The following is a 17,863-nucleotide window of genomic DNA, read 5'->3' as shown; positions in this document are numbered from 1 at the left end:
ACCTTTTCCCCTGACACACACACTTTCTCTCACACAGCTGCATTCACACACAGATATAAGCCTAAATATTAAGCATGCACACATTCATTCAGGGGAAACGATACTCAGCCCTCACATTACAGGAAAAGTGCTCCATTTCAGATAGGAAAACTTATCAGCACAAGAGCTGCTCTCCGTTTACCATTTCACTGTCTGTCACAGGGGTAAAAACATACACATAAGCACAGACAAACACACACACACACACACACACACACGAGACCTTTCACTGCTGTTGCCTGGCAACGTGGGCCAGTGACCAATCACAGTGCAGAGCAGTGTCCAGTGATGTCACAGCGTCTGCTGACCAGCAGGGGAGAAAGACAGAAAGAGGGAAAGAAAGAGCAAATGTCTGGAAACAATTTAAAAAGAGCATTTTTATCATTACATTACGGGACACGCTGATAGTTTAACAGCTGGAGGAGCGAGTGGGAAGTGGAGGGAATGGACATTTGTGTTTATGGAGGTGAAGAGGTGGACTTATCAGCCTGGAATGGTGGACGGAAAGAAAGCGTCTCTGTAACTTTATCAGCATTAAAGACTAAGACACATTTGTGTTGGAGTGAATGCGATTGCATCTACAGCGCGAAGAGTGTTTGCTGTGTGAAATAGTTAGCATCTAATCACTCACACACATACGCACGCATGCGGCTCTGAGCTGTGACAGCTGTGAGATTGATGGCTCTCTTGAGGCCTGGAGCTTGCACTCTTAAACAGACAGCTGATCAGATAAACATGGAGGGAAGGAGAGCGAGAGGAACGGATGAGCTTTTAAAAATCATAGGGACACATTTGCTGGTGGATCATGAGATGTTCCTGTTTGTTTCACACATGCATCGGGCTGCAAAGTCATCCTATAAACTAAAACTGATGTCATTACGAGGAGTGACGTTTCCACGTAAGCCATGTGATGAGGGGCCGGCCAAATGGCCTGAGACCCCCCGTGACATATGCAGACATGTCTGCAGCGCCGCCGCTCCCACCACGCGCATCACGCGCTGTGCGTAGGGCACCAAGTGCTGAGGGGGCACCAAAAATAGCCTAATGAAAAACCAATCATCAAACTTCTTGTTATAATCAGATTCAGCGCGTTCTTCCTCTTCATTCCGCAGCGGCGCCGAGCAGAGACAGAGAGCACGTCAGAAACACAGGACAGGGTGTGTGTGTGTGTGTGATGTGTTCATGTGTGTGTTCATCATTGGTCTGTCACTGCTCGTCAATGTCAGAATATTTGAGATGACCAATCAAATCAAAGTAGGCGGGCTTTATGTTCACAGACGCTGAGCGCGAATTTTAACAGTGCAACTCGACGCTTCAGTGTACGGTCAAGTGCGAGATAAGATGTAAGTAGCTAAACTTAACTTTATTTGACAGTTTTTTTTTTAGGTCATAAATGTTAAACGAATGACAAAAAATAATTAGGCAAGCTAATATAGTTTTGTCTAATTTCGCCATTTTGAACTGAAAATAGGCCTATATGTAACATGTAGCCTAGTGTAATAGTTTAGGCTACTGTCATTGTGAGGGGACAAGAAACATGAACAAAGCCGTTTTCATCATGTTAGGCACAGGATTTATAATGAATGTGTACATATTGAGAATAAAATACAAATTGTAACCTTTAGTAAATTAAAAAAGCCAACTTTAGGAGGGGAAGAGACAGGGCAAGATAAAAACAAAGAGAAAAAGAGTGTGATGCTGATGAGGAGAGAAAAATAATCAGCTGCCCACTGACATAGTTTTAAAGCTGTTGTTATCGAATTTTTTTTTTTTTTTTTTTTTTTTGCCTTCACAACATCTTTAAAATGCACATCTGTAGTTCAGAAAAATCCCAAATTTCCCCCGAACACCCCTAACTAACCTGCCTCAAATTCGGGATCCCAGTGATTATAAAACCATGCCATTGCATGGTAATGAAACTAGTTAATAGTAAGCATTAGACCTTAATCTAAAGTGTTACTTTTTAGCTTTTTAATTTTTTTATAAATCATACCCTCATTGGGGGCTTAGCCCCCCTAAATGAAAATCCTAAATAAAAATTCTTTTTTTTTTTAGGGGGGGCGGGGGGACATCATAAAGGAATTATGCTTAGGGCACCAAAATGGCTAGCAGCGGCACTGCATGTCTGTGGTGTGTGACCTCGGGGTCATGAACTTTAACCCCACCAGCCGCACTGCATTCGCACAGGCTCTCGATGACCATGAACCTGACAATGCTCTCTTTGAGTGAAACCACAAAACATATAAGCTACCATCTGTATTCGTTTGTGATGTGTAAGAAAATATATCTATATTTATAGAGAGAATAAATGCAGTGTGAGTATAACCAAAAAACTGTTTTCAGGCCTGTATAGGTATGAACTGTATAATGTTATACAGCTGTCTTTTGTTATATTTGTCTTTGAGTGTGTGTCTGTAGATTAATGAGAATCTAAACTAGATGTGTTGTTTTCACTTTAAAGTTTCTTTGAAATAACCAGTACATTTGAAATGGAGCGCGTATCAATTGGGAGATTCCAGAAAAACTCTTCACAACATTCATAATAAAGTGGGGCAATGCCGCCTCTTAGTGTTGAACACACAGTACTTCAGTCTCTTATATCACCTCGTATGTCCTGGACTTGGACTTTACCTCGACTGTAAATAATTTCAGCAGACTGTTCCTTAAATTCCCAGAAAGAACGAGTCATCGCATCTTGTTCTTTTAAACTGTTTTATGTTTAATCAAATTTCAGTATTTAAATATATATTTAATAGTGATGAATCTTTTGGCATAAATGGAAATGTTCGGATGTAATGCGAAACACTCTAAAACTTAGGGTTTAAATGATATTCACTAAATATACAAAATCATATTGTCTATATGTACATGCTAAAATCTTCCTTTCATGGAAATACAAAGCTTTTTTCTTTATATATTGTATTAGGATTTTTTTTGTATTAATATTATATCTTTATTTCATGTTCAAATTAGTGTGATTAAATAGTCTTAAATTCTTTTAAATTTCAGAAAATGCAAATACTTGCGAAAACTAAATGAAGACATACAGGACCGGTAAAAAGACTTTTGTTTAAAATGCTCATGCTTAAATTAATTTCTAGACTAATTTAAATTGAGTCGACATATTATTTTCTTTACAAAAATATATTTTTTAGTGATTTTAATTGGTGCAAATAGTGAAAAGTATCTTCAACACTTCAGAAAAGCATTCCAGGATGTACCTCTATTTGTGTTATTTCATAGCATATTTTACTAATTTTCTCAAATGTGAAAATAAATAAATAAATTATGTGTCCACGCTGTTCTCTGATGCAGTACATGTAGTTAGGACAGTTTAGACATTTCTATTTCCAGTCACTGAACAGTACAGGTTGTGATCCATCCCTGCTTCCTGCTTCAGACACATCACAGTTTTATATCACAAATGCTTGTTTTGCTTTCTCTGCTTTGTTTTGGGCTCCTACGGGGTGATTCATGCCCCAGTGTGGACGTGTGAGGTTGGAAAAAAAGCCGTGTGAGCAAGCGTCCTCATTCTGTATTTTCTGATGGAGGCTTGTGTTGTGACAGATGTGTTGATATACAGTAGAGATACGTCGTGACACGGGTGTGCGAGAGAGGCCGAGAGAGTCACCGCAGGACTCGTGAGCGACTCTTTCCAGCAACCCCAGCACTTTCCAGCGGCACAACTCTCCCCCTCTTTTCACCTCTATCTCAACATCTGCTTATTTTTCATCTCTTACTCCTCACTGCCACCTTCCCACTCTCATCCTCTCTCAGTTCACCTGACCCCACTCTTCAGCCCACCGATCGACAGCGCTTCACTTCCTCCTTCGCTCGCTCAGCATCCTGCTCGGCTTCCTCAGACTTTTATCCTCCAAAAGCGACCGTCGCATAAATTCATAAATTCGCCCGATGAAACGACCTGTAACACACTCACGAGTTTAAAATGTATTGTATTGTAAATGCAATTGTGGCATGTCTGCTCTGACCTGCTCTGTTCTTGCTCTCTCGGGGTCAGGAAGTGGGCAAGGAGGGGGCGGAGGTGTGGGTGGGTACAGCGTAGAGAGGAGGTGACGGAGGGAGGAGAGAAGGAGGAGTGGAGAGTTCCCCCCCCACTTGTTATCAGTTTGTTCCTCCTCCTCGGCCGTCAAAGAGAAGCGGAGAGAGTGAGACAGAGAACGAGTGTGTGCATGTGTGAGAGAGGAAGAGGACCTCACTGAACGAGTGCACACATATTCATCAACATGACAAAGACCGGTCCTGTTGCATCCATGGATTATTCCCATATGTGGTTGCCAGGTATGTGTCCAGAGCATCTGTGTGGTTGCCAGGTTGGTCTCTCCTGAGTTTTATTGATGGATTCGTTAGAAATGCAGGGACATTTGTGGTCATCTGACCAAGAAGGTCAGCATGTAGAAACTGAAAGGAAGTGCTATGCAAAGTTACGCTATACAAGTCTGAAATTCCAAAATATATATATGTCTTGAATTTCAGAGTGTGTTTTTTCTAGAAATAGAGGCGTTTATGTTACAGTGCTTTGCGAATGGATTCAGATGCATTATCTGTGGTTATTTTATTTCAAAGCACTGAAACTTATTTTGCATAAATTGTTTTATTAAATATTTTTAGTTTTATTTCATTTGAATTATTATTAAAAAAAAAATTAAATTGTATTATAAATGTGACTGTGAAACATTTGGTATGCGTGGCTTCAGTGTTCAAATACTTTTTGGAGCCGTTGTGAATCTCTTTTTCTATATGTTCCCAGACTTCAGGCTTTTCGGGTAGTCAGATGCGCTGCAGTTTTCACACATTTGAATTTGAGTTGAAATCTGGGCCATTGTCAGACATTCACCTTCATGTTCTTCAGCCGCTCAGAGTTTAAGATCATTGTCCTGCTGAAAGTGAAGTTCAGCAGACAGAATACGATTTTTGTGCTGTATTTTTCTGCGTTTTGCCATTTATTTTTTCAATTTACTGAAAAAAGTGCCACAGCATGATGCTTCCACCACCCTCTTCACTGTGAGGATGGTGTTTTTTAAAGTGTGGCCAGTATTAAATTTGCACATCAAATATAACGTTTAGCTTTTGGCAGACCCAAGGTTTTCTTTTACGTTTTTTTTTTTTGGAGTAATGACATAGCTAATGAACTCTGTGGCTTTTCTCGCAAGTCTCTTGTTGCCACAATGAGGTTTAGTGGCCATTTTTATACTATGCAATCTAATGCTCTCATTGTAGCATTTGTAATTTAGTCAAATGTGAGAACTGGTCAATGATCTGATTTTTACTAAGCACTGCTTATTAACTGGTGTTCCTCTGATTTCTGTAATGCAATCCTCAGAATAATTTACATTTCTCTACATTCATTTCAAAGGCACAATTGTTAATACAAATATTTTAACACCAGATACACAAAAAAAATTGTTTTTCCTCTTCTGATAATCAGAGAGCCCTAGCTTTTAAGTGCTTTACATCAACTCCAATTTGTGGTATTATGTGCATAAAATCTTCAGGTTATTAGACTACCATTATGTATATCTATTTTTTTTTATTAAATTTTTTGCTGATCCATCAGGAAAATGAGCACTTTTCAGTACTGAAGAGTTGATGAAATCATATTTGTTGACTGGATGTGTGAGGGAACCTCTGGGAAACCCAGTGTGAAGTTCTTCATGGGGTTTCCCCTCTTCCTCCCAGATCCCAAACCGACACTTGACCTTATTTGCTTACAGTACAGGAACTCTTTCCTTTAATATTGAAGGGACTGGTATACTAGTGGACCACTATGAGTATAGCGTACTCTGTTAGTATAGTGTGTGTAAAACTATACACACTGTACTAAAACAGCTTATGAGAAGCCCTTAGAATGCTTCTTTGAGTCTTCACTTGCTGTGAAGTGTCTAGCAGGTTGGCTAGCTTGAAACCAGTATCATGTTCCTAAAGAAATCTTGCATTATCATTACTGATTATCTGACCTTTCAAACTGACCAGAAATCAGCAGTCAGAAGACGTAAGTGTCTACTGGAACTCAGATACCTTTATATTCTTAATTTGTAGCTAAATGCATACAGTGATGGAGATTTGAGATTGCCCCGATTATTGTCACAAGATAGCTGTTCTTCTTTGCATGTGGCATCTTCGTCTTTAAGTATAGTTGACAATCATGTAAAACACTATTAGCTTGGAAATGATTTCCAGTATGTGCAAGCAGTGTAAGCATATTTATTTCAGTTTTTATAATAAAATAGAGATCTTTGTAATACAGAAGTTATGAAATGGAGAAGTTTGGAAAATAGTAAGAAATAGATCTGTGTGTGTCAGATACTGTATATAGACTGTATATAATAGCGGCACTTACATTCGTGTGTGTGTGTGTGTGTGTGTGTGTGTGTGAGAGAGAGAGAGAGTATTAATAGCTGGCCCGACAGTAAGGGTTTGGTTTAACACGTTGTGTTTGCCCCAGCCTGAGGGGAAACAGAGAGGGAAGTGAGACATTAACACCAAAACCATCAGGCACTCTTTCATATTAACTTCATATGAATGATGAACTGCACATTCCCTTCATATACGACTAAATTTGAATTCTAGATCTGATTAATAAAAACTTGTGGTGAATGTTTATCAAATAAGCTATCTGCAAGGTGTCAAATAAGTTTGTGATGTTTCACTCAAATTACACTCAAATTAATCCGTGATTTAAAACATTTCTTTGACCTTTTTTGCTTTTTAAATGAACAATACATGCCTCTCTGAAGACCTCTATAGGCAGCTTAAAAGACCATTTATTTTTATCATTCATATGAACTATGAAACCCAATCTTACTAAATATAGTCAGAACTTGTGTGAGGCAATCTGAAAATATTCTCAAACTTTTACCCTGAGCTATCAGAGCACTATTTTACCAACAGGCCGTTCTGTGGAAACCCTGAACTCTACGGCCCGCTCCCTGACGGCCTCAAGTGGGGCTTTCCTTCCTTTTTACTTCCTTTCACCAACCACTGTGTCTGGACCACGGATTTGATTGCCTGAGGAAGTCGGCAATTCATCAGCTTTTTGGTGGCTTTTACACGAGTGACACAACTGATACAAGTGAAACTGGTTTCCTGTGTAACTTTCTCTGGGATTATTACAAAAAAAATTAAAAAAAATAAAGTTGTACTGCCCCCTGGAGGAGCCAGACATTAATTATCAGTATCTGATAAAAACCTCATTGATTCATGTAGTTGGCAGGAATGAAATATTGATGAAAGGAACTCTGAAAGAGTGAGAAATGAAGGATGAAATGTGAGTGTTGAGATAAAGAGGATCAGACGAGATAGTGGTATATGCAGGTGGGTGATATTATTAGTCAGTCGTTGGCTTTATTTGCATTTTTCACAAAAGGGAAGTGAGTGTTTCTGTGTGTGAGTGAGCATGTGTGTGTGTGTGTTTATGCACGTCTATTTGAGAGACAATATTTTTTTTTTTTGCTACAGAGTTTATACCTCTGATGCCGCTTAGCTCCTTTGAACAATGTGTATTGTAAAAAGTGCCATACAAATAAACTGAATTGGCTTGAATGCATCAGAAACATACACACATGTTCAGTTGTGTGTTCTGACTTAGAATATATGTATGTGAATCTACCTGCTTCAATGTAGACCAGAACTTCATAAAACTCTTTCAAAAAATGTTATTAGAATTCTTAGAAGATATATTTCACACACGTTAACTCTGCACACCCTGTTTCTCTCCGCTGAGGATCTGGGACAGTCCCATTGGGTCGGTTACAGTTAAATTTGAAGTGACACGTCTGTGGTGATGTATGTAATAGTTGTTTGTTGGATTAATCACGTCTCCACTTGTTTGAGAATGAAGGAATCTAAACCTGACGCTGCTCTATCATCAAAAAATGTTTTATTCCAAATATAACACTTGTGTTTGTTAAACTTCCATTCATCATCCTCAAAACATCATCACTCTTGTGTTAAACAGAAATCCATCAGCTCATGACTAATTTTATACCTCTCTGTCTTCTTTTCTCTTCAGATATCAGAATGTCAAAGCCAGTAGAGGTTGAGAATCCAGCGGCAGACTCTCCGATGGAGAGCACAGGTATAGAGCTACATTATATTTCTGTATGTCTGAAACAGGGCTCAACAAAAAGGTTTTTCTGCTCAGATATTTACTTGCCCTGATAACATCTTCACTGGCCTTATAACAAATATGATAAGTATTTTAAATGTGCAGCATATTTTTATATGTTACCAATATAAATACACATTTTTTAACAATATAAATAAATCTAATAATATATATACTCTTATAATGTTGTAACATTATATTGAATCAAAATTATACATGTATTTTGTTATGTTTGTAGCCAAGTCTTCTAATGTCAAACTAACTAACTTGAACAAACCAACTAACTTAAACTTACATTTACCAAATTAACTAATACGTTGCCTTCTCTTATTGTATTTCTCTTATTGTTTTCTCAGACTCAGAAAGAAATGGCTCAGATTCAAATAATCAGGTAAGTGACTGGTACCAGTGTTATCTTTTATTTGAATGCAGCATTAAAAAAATGAATAATATTTTCTATGTGTTTCCCTCCAACAGGTTCAGCTGATGAAAATCAACCCTTTCTCCCATTCACCCACACTGAGTAGCGGCAACAAAGTGAGTAAATGTGTGTGAATTACTGAGTGTTTTAAGTGAGTCTGCACAGATCTGCACATTTTCTTGTTTGTGGGTTATGGCCAATTTAAAACCGGTTCTGAAGACAATTTGATTAAAAGTTAGGGTAACCCTTTATTTTGATGGTCCCTTTTGACACTTCTGTTGACTATAAGTAACGCTGCATGTCCTACATGTCAACTAACTCTCATTATAATAGACTGTTTGCTCAATATCCGCTGAAACTTTATTTTGATGCTCCCCAACAGACATTCTACTGACTATAAGTAACTTTGCAAATACAAGTCAAACTTAGTCTAACCCTACTAGTCAACTAATACTCTACCAACACTCTAATGAGAGTTACTAGACATGTAGGACATGCAGCGTTACTTATAGTCAACAGAAGTGTCAAAATAAAGTGAAACCAAAGTTAGTTTTTACTGTTTTTTTTCCACCTCTTTTTATTATTTCACTATCCTCCCTTTGTCACCCTCATTTAAATACCCCCACTCCCTGTGTCTCTTTTAACCCATGAATTCATCATCAACATTTCTCTGTCTATGTCTCAGGCTAAGGTGGAGGATTGTGGTGAGATGTCTCCCGCTGCACCCGCTCAGACGGCCCTTTCCCACACACAGCTGATGCTAACGGGTGGCCAGCTCGCAGGGGTGAGACAAACACGCACTTACTTTTTACATGTGCTTCTTATGTGTGTCTGTGTGGGTTCCTGCGTGAGCTTGCTTGCCTTGCTTAACCTGTGCTTTCTTTCATCCACTTTTCTAACTCTTATTTTCACCACATTTTCCTTCTCTGCCGCTCTTTCTCTCTCTCTCTCTCTCTCTCTCTCTAGTTGACTGCACTTTTGCCTGCACAGCAACAGCTGCTCTTACAGCAGGCGCAGCTCCTCGCTGCAGCTGTGCAGCAGTCACATGTGGCCCACGCAGCCAATCAACAGCAGGCCCAGCAGCAGGCCAATCAGCAGGCAGCTCAGCCGCAGCCACATGGCCAATCGCAGAGCACACAAGAACAAACCGCCACCCCCGTCCCACCTCCTCCTCACCAGCTCCCTCTTTCTCAGCCAATCCAGCTCACTGCCCAGGTACAGCCAATCAGTGCTGAGCAGCACCTGAGGTGATACAAGGGACAAATTCACTAAACAGTCAAAATCCTGCATCTTATTTGCTTATTCTCAGTGAATTCCCTCCTCAGACCACCTCAGATCAGAGTGAAACCATCATGTCCTCTCAGCATCTGTTTCTTTTCTCTCTTTCAGGACATTCAGCAGTTGTTACAGCTGCAGCAGTTAGTCCTCGTTCCAGGACACACTCTGCCTTCACAGTTTCTTTTACCACAAACGCAGCACGGGCAGCAAGGTAGCTCATTTACTATTTGTATTCTCACGCTGTGCCCTAAATAAGTTTCCTATGTCAGGTCATTTGTCCCTCTTCACTTAAAGCTAGACTTGTTGCATGTCAGTTGTCATGATCCAGCTGGTTAAAACAAAACTTATTTTAATAAATTAATACATTTATTATTATCACTTTATTTTATAATATTTCAGGGCATGGTGATTGGATTAAAAAACTGTGGTTGTCAATCAGATTTCATTTATTAATAATGAAATTAATTAATATAATCATATGGTTGTGTATGTTTCAGGGCTGCTATCAACACCAAATCTAATTCCACTACCTCAGCAAAACCAAGGAAGCCTGCTGGCCGGTCCACCCAGACTTAGTCTTCAAGCACAGGTACATCATCTAATGAAAGACCCACATATTTGGGAGGTAAACATACACTCACCTAAAGGATTATTAGGAACACCTGTTCAATTTCTCATTAATGCAATTATCTAATCAACCAATCACATGGCAGTTGCTTCAATGCATTTAGGGGTGTGGTCCTGGTCAAGACAATCTCCTGAACTCCAAACTGAATGTCAGAATGGGAAAGAAAGGTGATTTAAAGGGGTCATATAATGGTACATGCACTTTTACAAGTTGATTGTACTGAAATGTGTGTTGGCAGTGCCTGTACTCAACCATCATAAAATGATAAAAATCCATCCAGTGTTTTTGTTTTAATCTCCTTATATGTTTTCCCCTGCCTCAAATTGAGCCGTTCGATTTTGTGACGTCACACGGTCGGAAGCCCCTCCCACAATTGTTGATTGACAGCATCGTTTCAACACAGACCCGCCCTCGCTCGTGAGCGAGCTGTCAATCATAGTCTGCGCGGACCGGCGCAGTCATTGTTGATATGCTGGAGCACTGTCTATGAGCAGAATGGCGTCTAAGCGATTGTGGTGTTCTGTTCTTGGGTTTAATAACGAACACAGCAGTCATTTTAATGTTCCTAAATCCGAACCGCTTAGACGCAGTGGCTGAGTTTGTTTTCGAAGGGAATATTCCCCACGAGCAACGTCAATGCTCTCATGTTTGCGTGAATCATTTCACACCAGACTGCTTTATAAACGAGGGTCAGTATGAGCTGGTTTTGCTAAGAAGCTGCTCATGAAAAAAGGATCGGTACCAGCTATTCGTGTTCCTGCTGAACCTCTAGAACAACTGAAGTGAGTGTAACGTTTTATTAAACTTTATATTAATATTTATATTAATCTTTGCAAATCGCTAGCTGCACGCTTCACAATAAATGCGTCTAAGGTTTACACTTAGGGTACATTACGGCATGTTTTCTATGTATGATGTTCTCAATATAATTCATAATCCCACGTTTATACTGAACAACGCGTTATGGTTATTGTGTTATTGTGTTACAAACGGTGTATGCACAGAACAGAGAGGCGGGGTGAGCAAAGCTCATTATCATTTAAAGTCATATGCACTGAAACGGCGTGCTGAAAACAGAGCTGTTTTTGACCAGGTAAAATAAGTGTTTTCTTACAATACTAATGAGAATTTTTAATTAAAGTATATTACAAACTTTTAATTTAGACCCTAAAGAATCATACTAGCTTGTACAAAAATGGCATTATATGACCCCTTTAAGCAATTTTGAGCGTGGCATGGTTGTTGGTGCCAGACGGGCCGGTCTGAGTATTTCACAATCTGCTCAGTTACTGGGATTTTCACGCACAACCATTTCTAGGGTTTACAAAGAATGGTGTGAAAAGGGAAAAACATCCAGTATGCGGCAGTCCTGTGGGCGAAAATGCCTTGTTGATGCTAGAGGTCAGAGGAGAATGGGCCTGATTCAAGCTGATAGAAGAGCAACTTTGACTGAAATAACCACTCGTTACAACCGAGGTATGCAGCAAAGCACTTGTGAAGCCACAACACGCACAACCTTGAGGCGGATGGGCTACAACAGCAGAAGACCCCACCGGGTACCACTCATCTCCACTACAAATAGGAAAAAGAGGCTACAATTTGCAAGAGCTCACCAAAATTGGACAGTTGAAGACTGGAAAAATGTTGCCTGGTCTGATGAGTCTCGATTTCTGTCGAGACATTCAGATGGTAGAGTCAGAATTTGGCGTAAACAGAATGAGAACATGGATCCATCATGCCTTGTTACCACTGTGCAGGCTGGTAGTGGTGGTGTAATGGTGTGGGGGATGTTTTCTTGGCAGACTTTAGGCCCCTTAGTGCCAATTGGGCATCGTCTAAATGCCACGGCCTACCTGAGCATTGTTTCTGACCATGTCTATCCCTTTATGGCCACCATGTACCCATCCTCTGATGGCTACTTCCAGCAGGATAATGGACCATGTCACAAAGCTCGAATCATTTCAAATTGGTTTCTTGAACATGGCAATGAGTTCACTGTACTAAAATGGCTCCCACAGTCACCACATCTCAACCCAATCGAGCATCTTTGGGATGTGGTGGAACGGGAGCTTCGTGCCCTGGATGTGCATCCTACAAATCTCCATCAACTGCAAGATGCTATCCTATCAATATGGGCCAACATTTCTAAAGAATGCTTTCAGCACCTTGTTGAATCAATGCCACGTAGAATTAAGGCAGTTCTGAAGGCGAAAGGGGGTCAAACACAGTATTAGTATGGTGTTCCTAATAATCCTTTAGGTGAGTGTATGTCAGAGGGCACATAAACAGGTTCCAAGGGGTATTTGCAAAGATATTTCAAGTTGTTACAAACCTGTATGAATTTCTTTATTCTGCATGTATAGGTAACAAACAGTTGACGATAACCATTGACTTCCATAGTATAGAAAAAAATATTAGTGCTTTTATTGACCCTTTACAAATATTATTGTTGTCAACAGAATAAAATAACTGATAAAGTAACTGTAAAAGAATTGTCATTATTTTTCAGTTCCTTTTTAAACAAGAAAAACACAAAAATGTCTGTAAACTTTGTAAATTTGTGTGGATTACAGTTGTCGTAAAATAAGCACTACTGTTCAAAAGATTGGGGACAGTAAGAGTTTAAAAATAATAATAATAACTTAATACTTTTATTCAGCCAGGATGCAATAACTGCAAAAGTGATGGTAAAGACTTTTACTGTTCTTTTGAACTTTCTATTCATCAAAGAATCCTGAAAACAAATAACAGCTCTACAAACATATTAAGCATACTTATAAATAGGTATTAATATTAAAGCTCCAGTCGGCAAGTCTGGCAGATTGAGTGGATTTAGGAAAATTTTGAATGTTTCATTGTATTTCTCACGCTGAAAAACTATTTGTAATATATTTAATATGCCGCAGCGCCCAAAACTCTGGCCGCGCCGCTCTCACTGTGGAACCGGCATGAATCAAGCGCGTTTCCTCTGGTGTTGTTCTTGTTCGTCGAGCTACACAATAGCCAATCAGAAAATAGCACTATTGTATCTGGGTAAGATTTAACGCAACAACCAATGACAAAAATGTATCCAACCCCCCGTCGGCTGGGTGTCACTCTTACCTGTCTTCAAAACTTGAGAGCCCTGGAACGCGCCCGTCTCATCAGCATCCATCAACACCATGGAGTATTTGGAGGTATGCTGTCCTGGCTATTCTACCGATAGATTGCAATTGCTAACGTCATTTATTCTCTAAATGAGCTTACTTGATTTTCCGCCATCACTCTTTGTTACTGCGCGAACTTCCGCGAACTTCAGGCGTGTGCATGTGATTGTAACGTGCGCGAGGGTTGGCGTGTGCCCGATCTGTGATTGACAGTCAGATCTCACACCCCCCTGCGCTGATTGGACATGATGAACCGGGAGCTGTGGATTTTTGCAAAACAAATAACAAGCTCCAGGTGGAGTTAGAAGCTCGGGTTTTTTCTAAAACCACTTTATTTATGTTGTTCTGTCAGATTATAGTGTCGATTTCACTGAATATGATCAAAAAAATGTTGCCGACGGCAGCTTTAACTATATATTACCTTGAATTCTGAAGGATCATGTGACTCTGAAGACTGGGGTAATGATGTTGAAACTTCAGCTTAATAAATAACATTTTAAAGTATATTAAAATAGTTATTTACATCGCACTAATATTTTACAATATTACTGTTTTTACTGCATTTTTGATCAAATAAACGCAGCCTTAAGGCCGTTGCACACTGAAGCCGCCTTTCCACTGCACACGACAAACGACAGCCGTTGGACCGGAAGTCATTCATTTCCAATGGAGAGTCGCACGGGAGCTGCGGGGAGTTCTGATCATATGAGTATGCGGAAAATTCGTATCCGATTTGAGCTTTGGATCCGTTGAAATATCTGAACTTCTGCGGCTAGACCAGGGGTCTCAAACTCAACTTAACTGGGGGCCGCTGGAGGTAGAGTCTGGGTCAGGCTGGGCCGCATCAAGTATTCCACAAAAAATAGTATTCAAGTATTCCAAAAAAGGAGCACAACTGATCCCAGTGTGCAAGGTTTCTGTGCGTGACAAATTTTTAGGCTGACGAACACGAAAAAACGCATACGAAAATTTCGGACTCAGTGTGCAATGGCCTTTAGTCAGCGTAAAGGATGTCTTTCATAAACCTTCTTACCCACCCCATACAAATATCTTACCAAACCCAAAACTTTGAACGGTGGTGTATGTGCACAATACTATGCTATTCTCTCATGTTTGAGTCTTGATGTTTGTCTGGTTTGTGGCAGAGAGAAAAGGTTGCAGAGAGCAGCGTGAACACAGTGACACAAGTGACCTCTCACCCTGAGGAGCCCAGTGACCTGGAGGAACTGGAGCAATTTGCCCGCACTTTCAAGCAGAGAAGGATCAAATTGGGCTTCACACAGGTACACACACATACAAACACACACACACACACACACACACACACACACACACACACAGAATATTTGTATTTCCTAGTAAAGTAAGGTTTGGTCTCTGTTTCCCTCTACAGGGTGATGTGGGAATGGCCATGGGGAAACTCTATGGGAATGATTTCAGTCAGACCACCATCTCTCGATTTGAGGCGCTCAATCTCAGCTTCAAGAACATGTGCAAACTCAAACCTCTGTTGGAGAAGTGGCTGAATGACGCAGGTAACCATCACAAAGAGCTCCATCAGATTTAACAGCTATCAATCTAATCATACACAAGTTTCTATCAGTCTCGAACGCATGTCCTGTACAATACAATAATACTACATATTAAGTGGCATTTTGGCTACTTTATAATTGAAAAATAGACTGTCAACCACAAAATGTTTTATGTAACATTTTGCAGTTGAATTAACAGTAAAATTTCAAATATCTTTTTGTTACTGGTTTACTCAGAAACAATGTCGATGGACTCCACCTTGCCGAGTCCCAGTGCTCTCTCCTCTCCCTCGCTGGGGTTTGAGGGCCTGCCTGGCCGCCGCAGGAAGAAACGCACCAGCATTGAGACCAACGTCCGCATCGCTCTGGAACGCAGCTTCATCACGGTCAGAACACGTGATTACAAAACCATTGCACAACATAAACTACCCTTCAAAAGTATGATTTTTTTTAAAGAAGTCTTGTATGCTCACCAAAGCAGTAGAAAATATAATAATTATTTATCTAAAATGTCATTTATTCTTGTGATGGCAAAGCTGAATTTTTAGCAGCCATTACTCCAGTCTTCAGTGTCACATGATCCTTCAGAAATCTTTTTTTAGTATTAATTTCTAAAATATATATATGTATGTATATATATATATATATAAAAAAAACACTGACCCCAAACTTTTTAAACGGTAGTGTATAACCAAATAATCATTCATATACTCTTTCGAAATGAATGTCCTCAAATAATCCCATCTGAAACCTCTGAATCAGTTGTGTTTTTTGCATTCAGAACCAGAAGCCTACCTCAGAGGAGATCCTGCTCATCTCAGAGAAGCTCAGCATGGAGAAGGAGGTGATCCGCGTCTGGTTCTGCAACCGCCGACAGAAAGAGAAACGTATTAACCCCTCCAGTGCCACCCCTCCCTTGCCCAGCCAACCCCAGCCCACCTCGCACAAACCCCCCTGCTACAGCCCGCACATGGTACGACCTGGCTTGCTCCCTTGGCTCATACCCCCATCTCAAATGACCCTGTGCCACAACACTCTACTAGTTTCTCCTGCATGAGCAGTTGATAATATTCATTCCCATAATGGCACATATACCATTCATTCCTGAATGTGGTTTCACCCGCCCTGCATTGCTTTGCGTTTTAATGTGGAATAATCGTAATCCATTCCTTCATAGCCAATTTATGCAACTAGTTCACTGTCATTGTTGTAATACTATAGGAGGATTGAACCTCTGTTACTTACACATGTTTTTGGAGGAATATTGCATGTATTCACTAACTTTGAAACTCAGTATTTTTCTCTGTAATTGAAGTTTTGTATAACTGAGTGAGTAGCATCTACAAACAGAGCACAGACCTTCCAGTGTTTGACACCGGCCTCTCTCCTTTTCCTCTTTTTCACCCTTCAATACTCTTTGTCCATCATGTTTCCCTTTTGACCTGTGACATCATATCCACATCTTCCTTACAGATGTCCAGTCAGGGACTATCCCAGACAGGGACCAGTCTCAGCACAGCAGGTAGGGTGCACAAGTGGACATCTGCTGATCATAGACAAATGTAATTGTTTAGTATATATATGATGGATGCTCTATCTATTATTTCCTTCTGTCAGTGACCACCATGTCATCAGTTTGCCCTTTGACCTCAAGCGGACCCACCTTAAGCTCCGCCTCATCACCTGTAACCCCGCCTTCACGTGGGGATGCCAGCCCCGCCCCTCCGACTCACAGTACGCTAAGTTTGAACACAGGGTGAGTTGATTTCTTTCTCATGTACACACACACTCTTACTCATCACCTTTTACTCCCTCTGGCTCAGCAAATATAGGTACCTGCAGTGTTTGTGTGTGTGCAAATGTATTTTTATGTGTGGTTTTGTTATCCGCAGTTCATGGCATAAAAAGAATGGTGACGTTTCTAACTACATCACTGACTTTGCTGCAAGTTTGAGGTGATTACAACCAGCAGAGTCTGTGTTCTTACACACACACACATATGAAATATTATACGTATACACATATGAAATATTATACATATACACATAAAATAAAATATTTATAAAATAAACACACATAGGTAAATTGGCTTTGTTTTTGATATTGACTTGACTATTTAGGACAACATACACACAGTGAGCACCATTGTTGTCACAATATCATGATTTTAGCAATTGATTGCAGTGAAATTCTCAATATTAATTTAATTTCCATTATTTTTCTTTATTTCCAAAGTTAAATATTAGATATCAAGATATTAAATACTTTATATTAATTATAATTAATATTATATAATTCTTTATAATTAATGATATTATAATTTATATAACATAATAATTATATATATATATATATATATATATATATATATATATATATATATATATATATATATTAGGGCTGTCAAATGATTAATCACGATTAATCACATCCAAAATAAAAGTTTTTTTTACATAATATATGTGGGTGCACTTTGTATAATTATTTTGTATATATATAAATACACACATATGCATGTATATTTAAGAAAAAAATATTATTTATATATAAAATATTTATATTTATATATAATATAAATTATATATAAATCTATATACAGTATATACATGAAAATATTTCTTAAATATATACAAGCATGTGTGTGTATTTATATATATAAAATAATTATACACAGTGCACCCACATATATTATGT

At 39.3% G+C, this 17,863-nt stretch overlaps 2 protein-coding genes across 8 annotated transcripts in view; one reads left to right on the top strand and one right to left on the bottom strand.

Moving 5' to 3' along the window:
- Nucleotides 1–17,863, bottom strand: part of rabac1 (Rab acceptor 1 (prenylated)) — a 197,104-nt gene that overhangs the window by 67,261 nt on the left and 111,980 nt on the right. The window lies entirely within an intron of this gene.
- Nucleotides 1–17,863, top strand: part of pou2f2a (POU class 2 homeobox 2a) — a 39,457-nt gene that overhangs the window by 19,450 nt on the left and 2,144 nt on the right. For 2 of the 7 annotated variants that reach the window (XM_056241855.1, XM_056241861.1), the window contains exons 2-15: nucleotides 8,069–8,134; nucleotides 8,521–8,555; nucleotides 8,642–8,701; nucleotides 9,271–9,369; nucleotides 9,552–9,800; nucleotides 9,975–10,074; nucleotides 10,361–10,452; nucleotides 14,783–14,920; nucleotides 15,031–15,172; nucleotides 15,407–15,555; nucleotides 15,951–16,142; nucleotides 16,643–16,691; nucleotides 16,787–16,925; nucleotides 17,062–17,124. In XM_056241855.1, coding sequence (XP_056097830.1) covers nucleotides 8,069–8,134; nucleotides 8,521–8,555; nucleotides 8,642–8,701; nucleotides 9,271–9,369; nucleotides 9,552–9,800; nucleotides 9,975–10,074; nucleotides 10,361–10,452; nucleotides 14,783–14,920; nucleotides 15,031–15,172; nucleotides 15,407–15,555; nucleotides 15,951–16,142; nucleotides 16,643–16,691; nucleotides 16,787–16,925; nucleotides 17,062–17,124 — 1,573 coding nt within the window. Of the gene's footprint in view, nucleotides 1–4,180; nucleotides 4,339–8,068; nucleotides 8,135–8,520; nucleotides 8,556–8,641; nucleotides 8,702–9,270; nucleotides 9,370–9,551; nucleotides 9,801–9,974; nucleotides 10,075–10,360; nucleotides 10,453–14,782; nucleotides 14,921–15,030; nucleotides 15,173–15,406; nucleotides 15,556–15,950; nucleotides 16,143–16,642; nucleotides 16,692–16,786; nucleotides 16,926–17,061; nucleotides 17,125–17,863 lie in introns of those variants that run through there. The other 5 variants (XM_056241857.1, XM_056241862.1, XM_056241856.1 and 2 more) reach the window with 4 other exon arrangements.

This window comes from Rhinichthys klamathensis, unplaced genomic scaffold, assembly GCF_029890125.1.
Source record: "Rhinichthys klamathensis goyatoka isolate OS25496 unplaced genomic scaffold, OSU_Roscu_1.1 h1tg000679l_1, whole genome shotgun sequence".
In the NCBI taxonomy this organism is placed as follows: Eukaryota; Metazoa; Chordata; class Actinopteri; order Cypriniformes; family Leuciscidae; genus Rhinichthys; species Rhinichthys klamathensis.
This window is presented reverse-complemented; position numbering and strand designations above follow the sequence as displayed.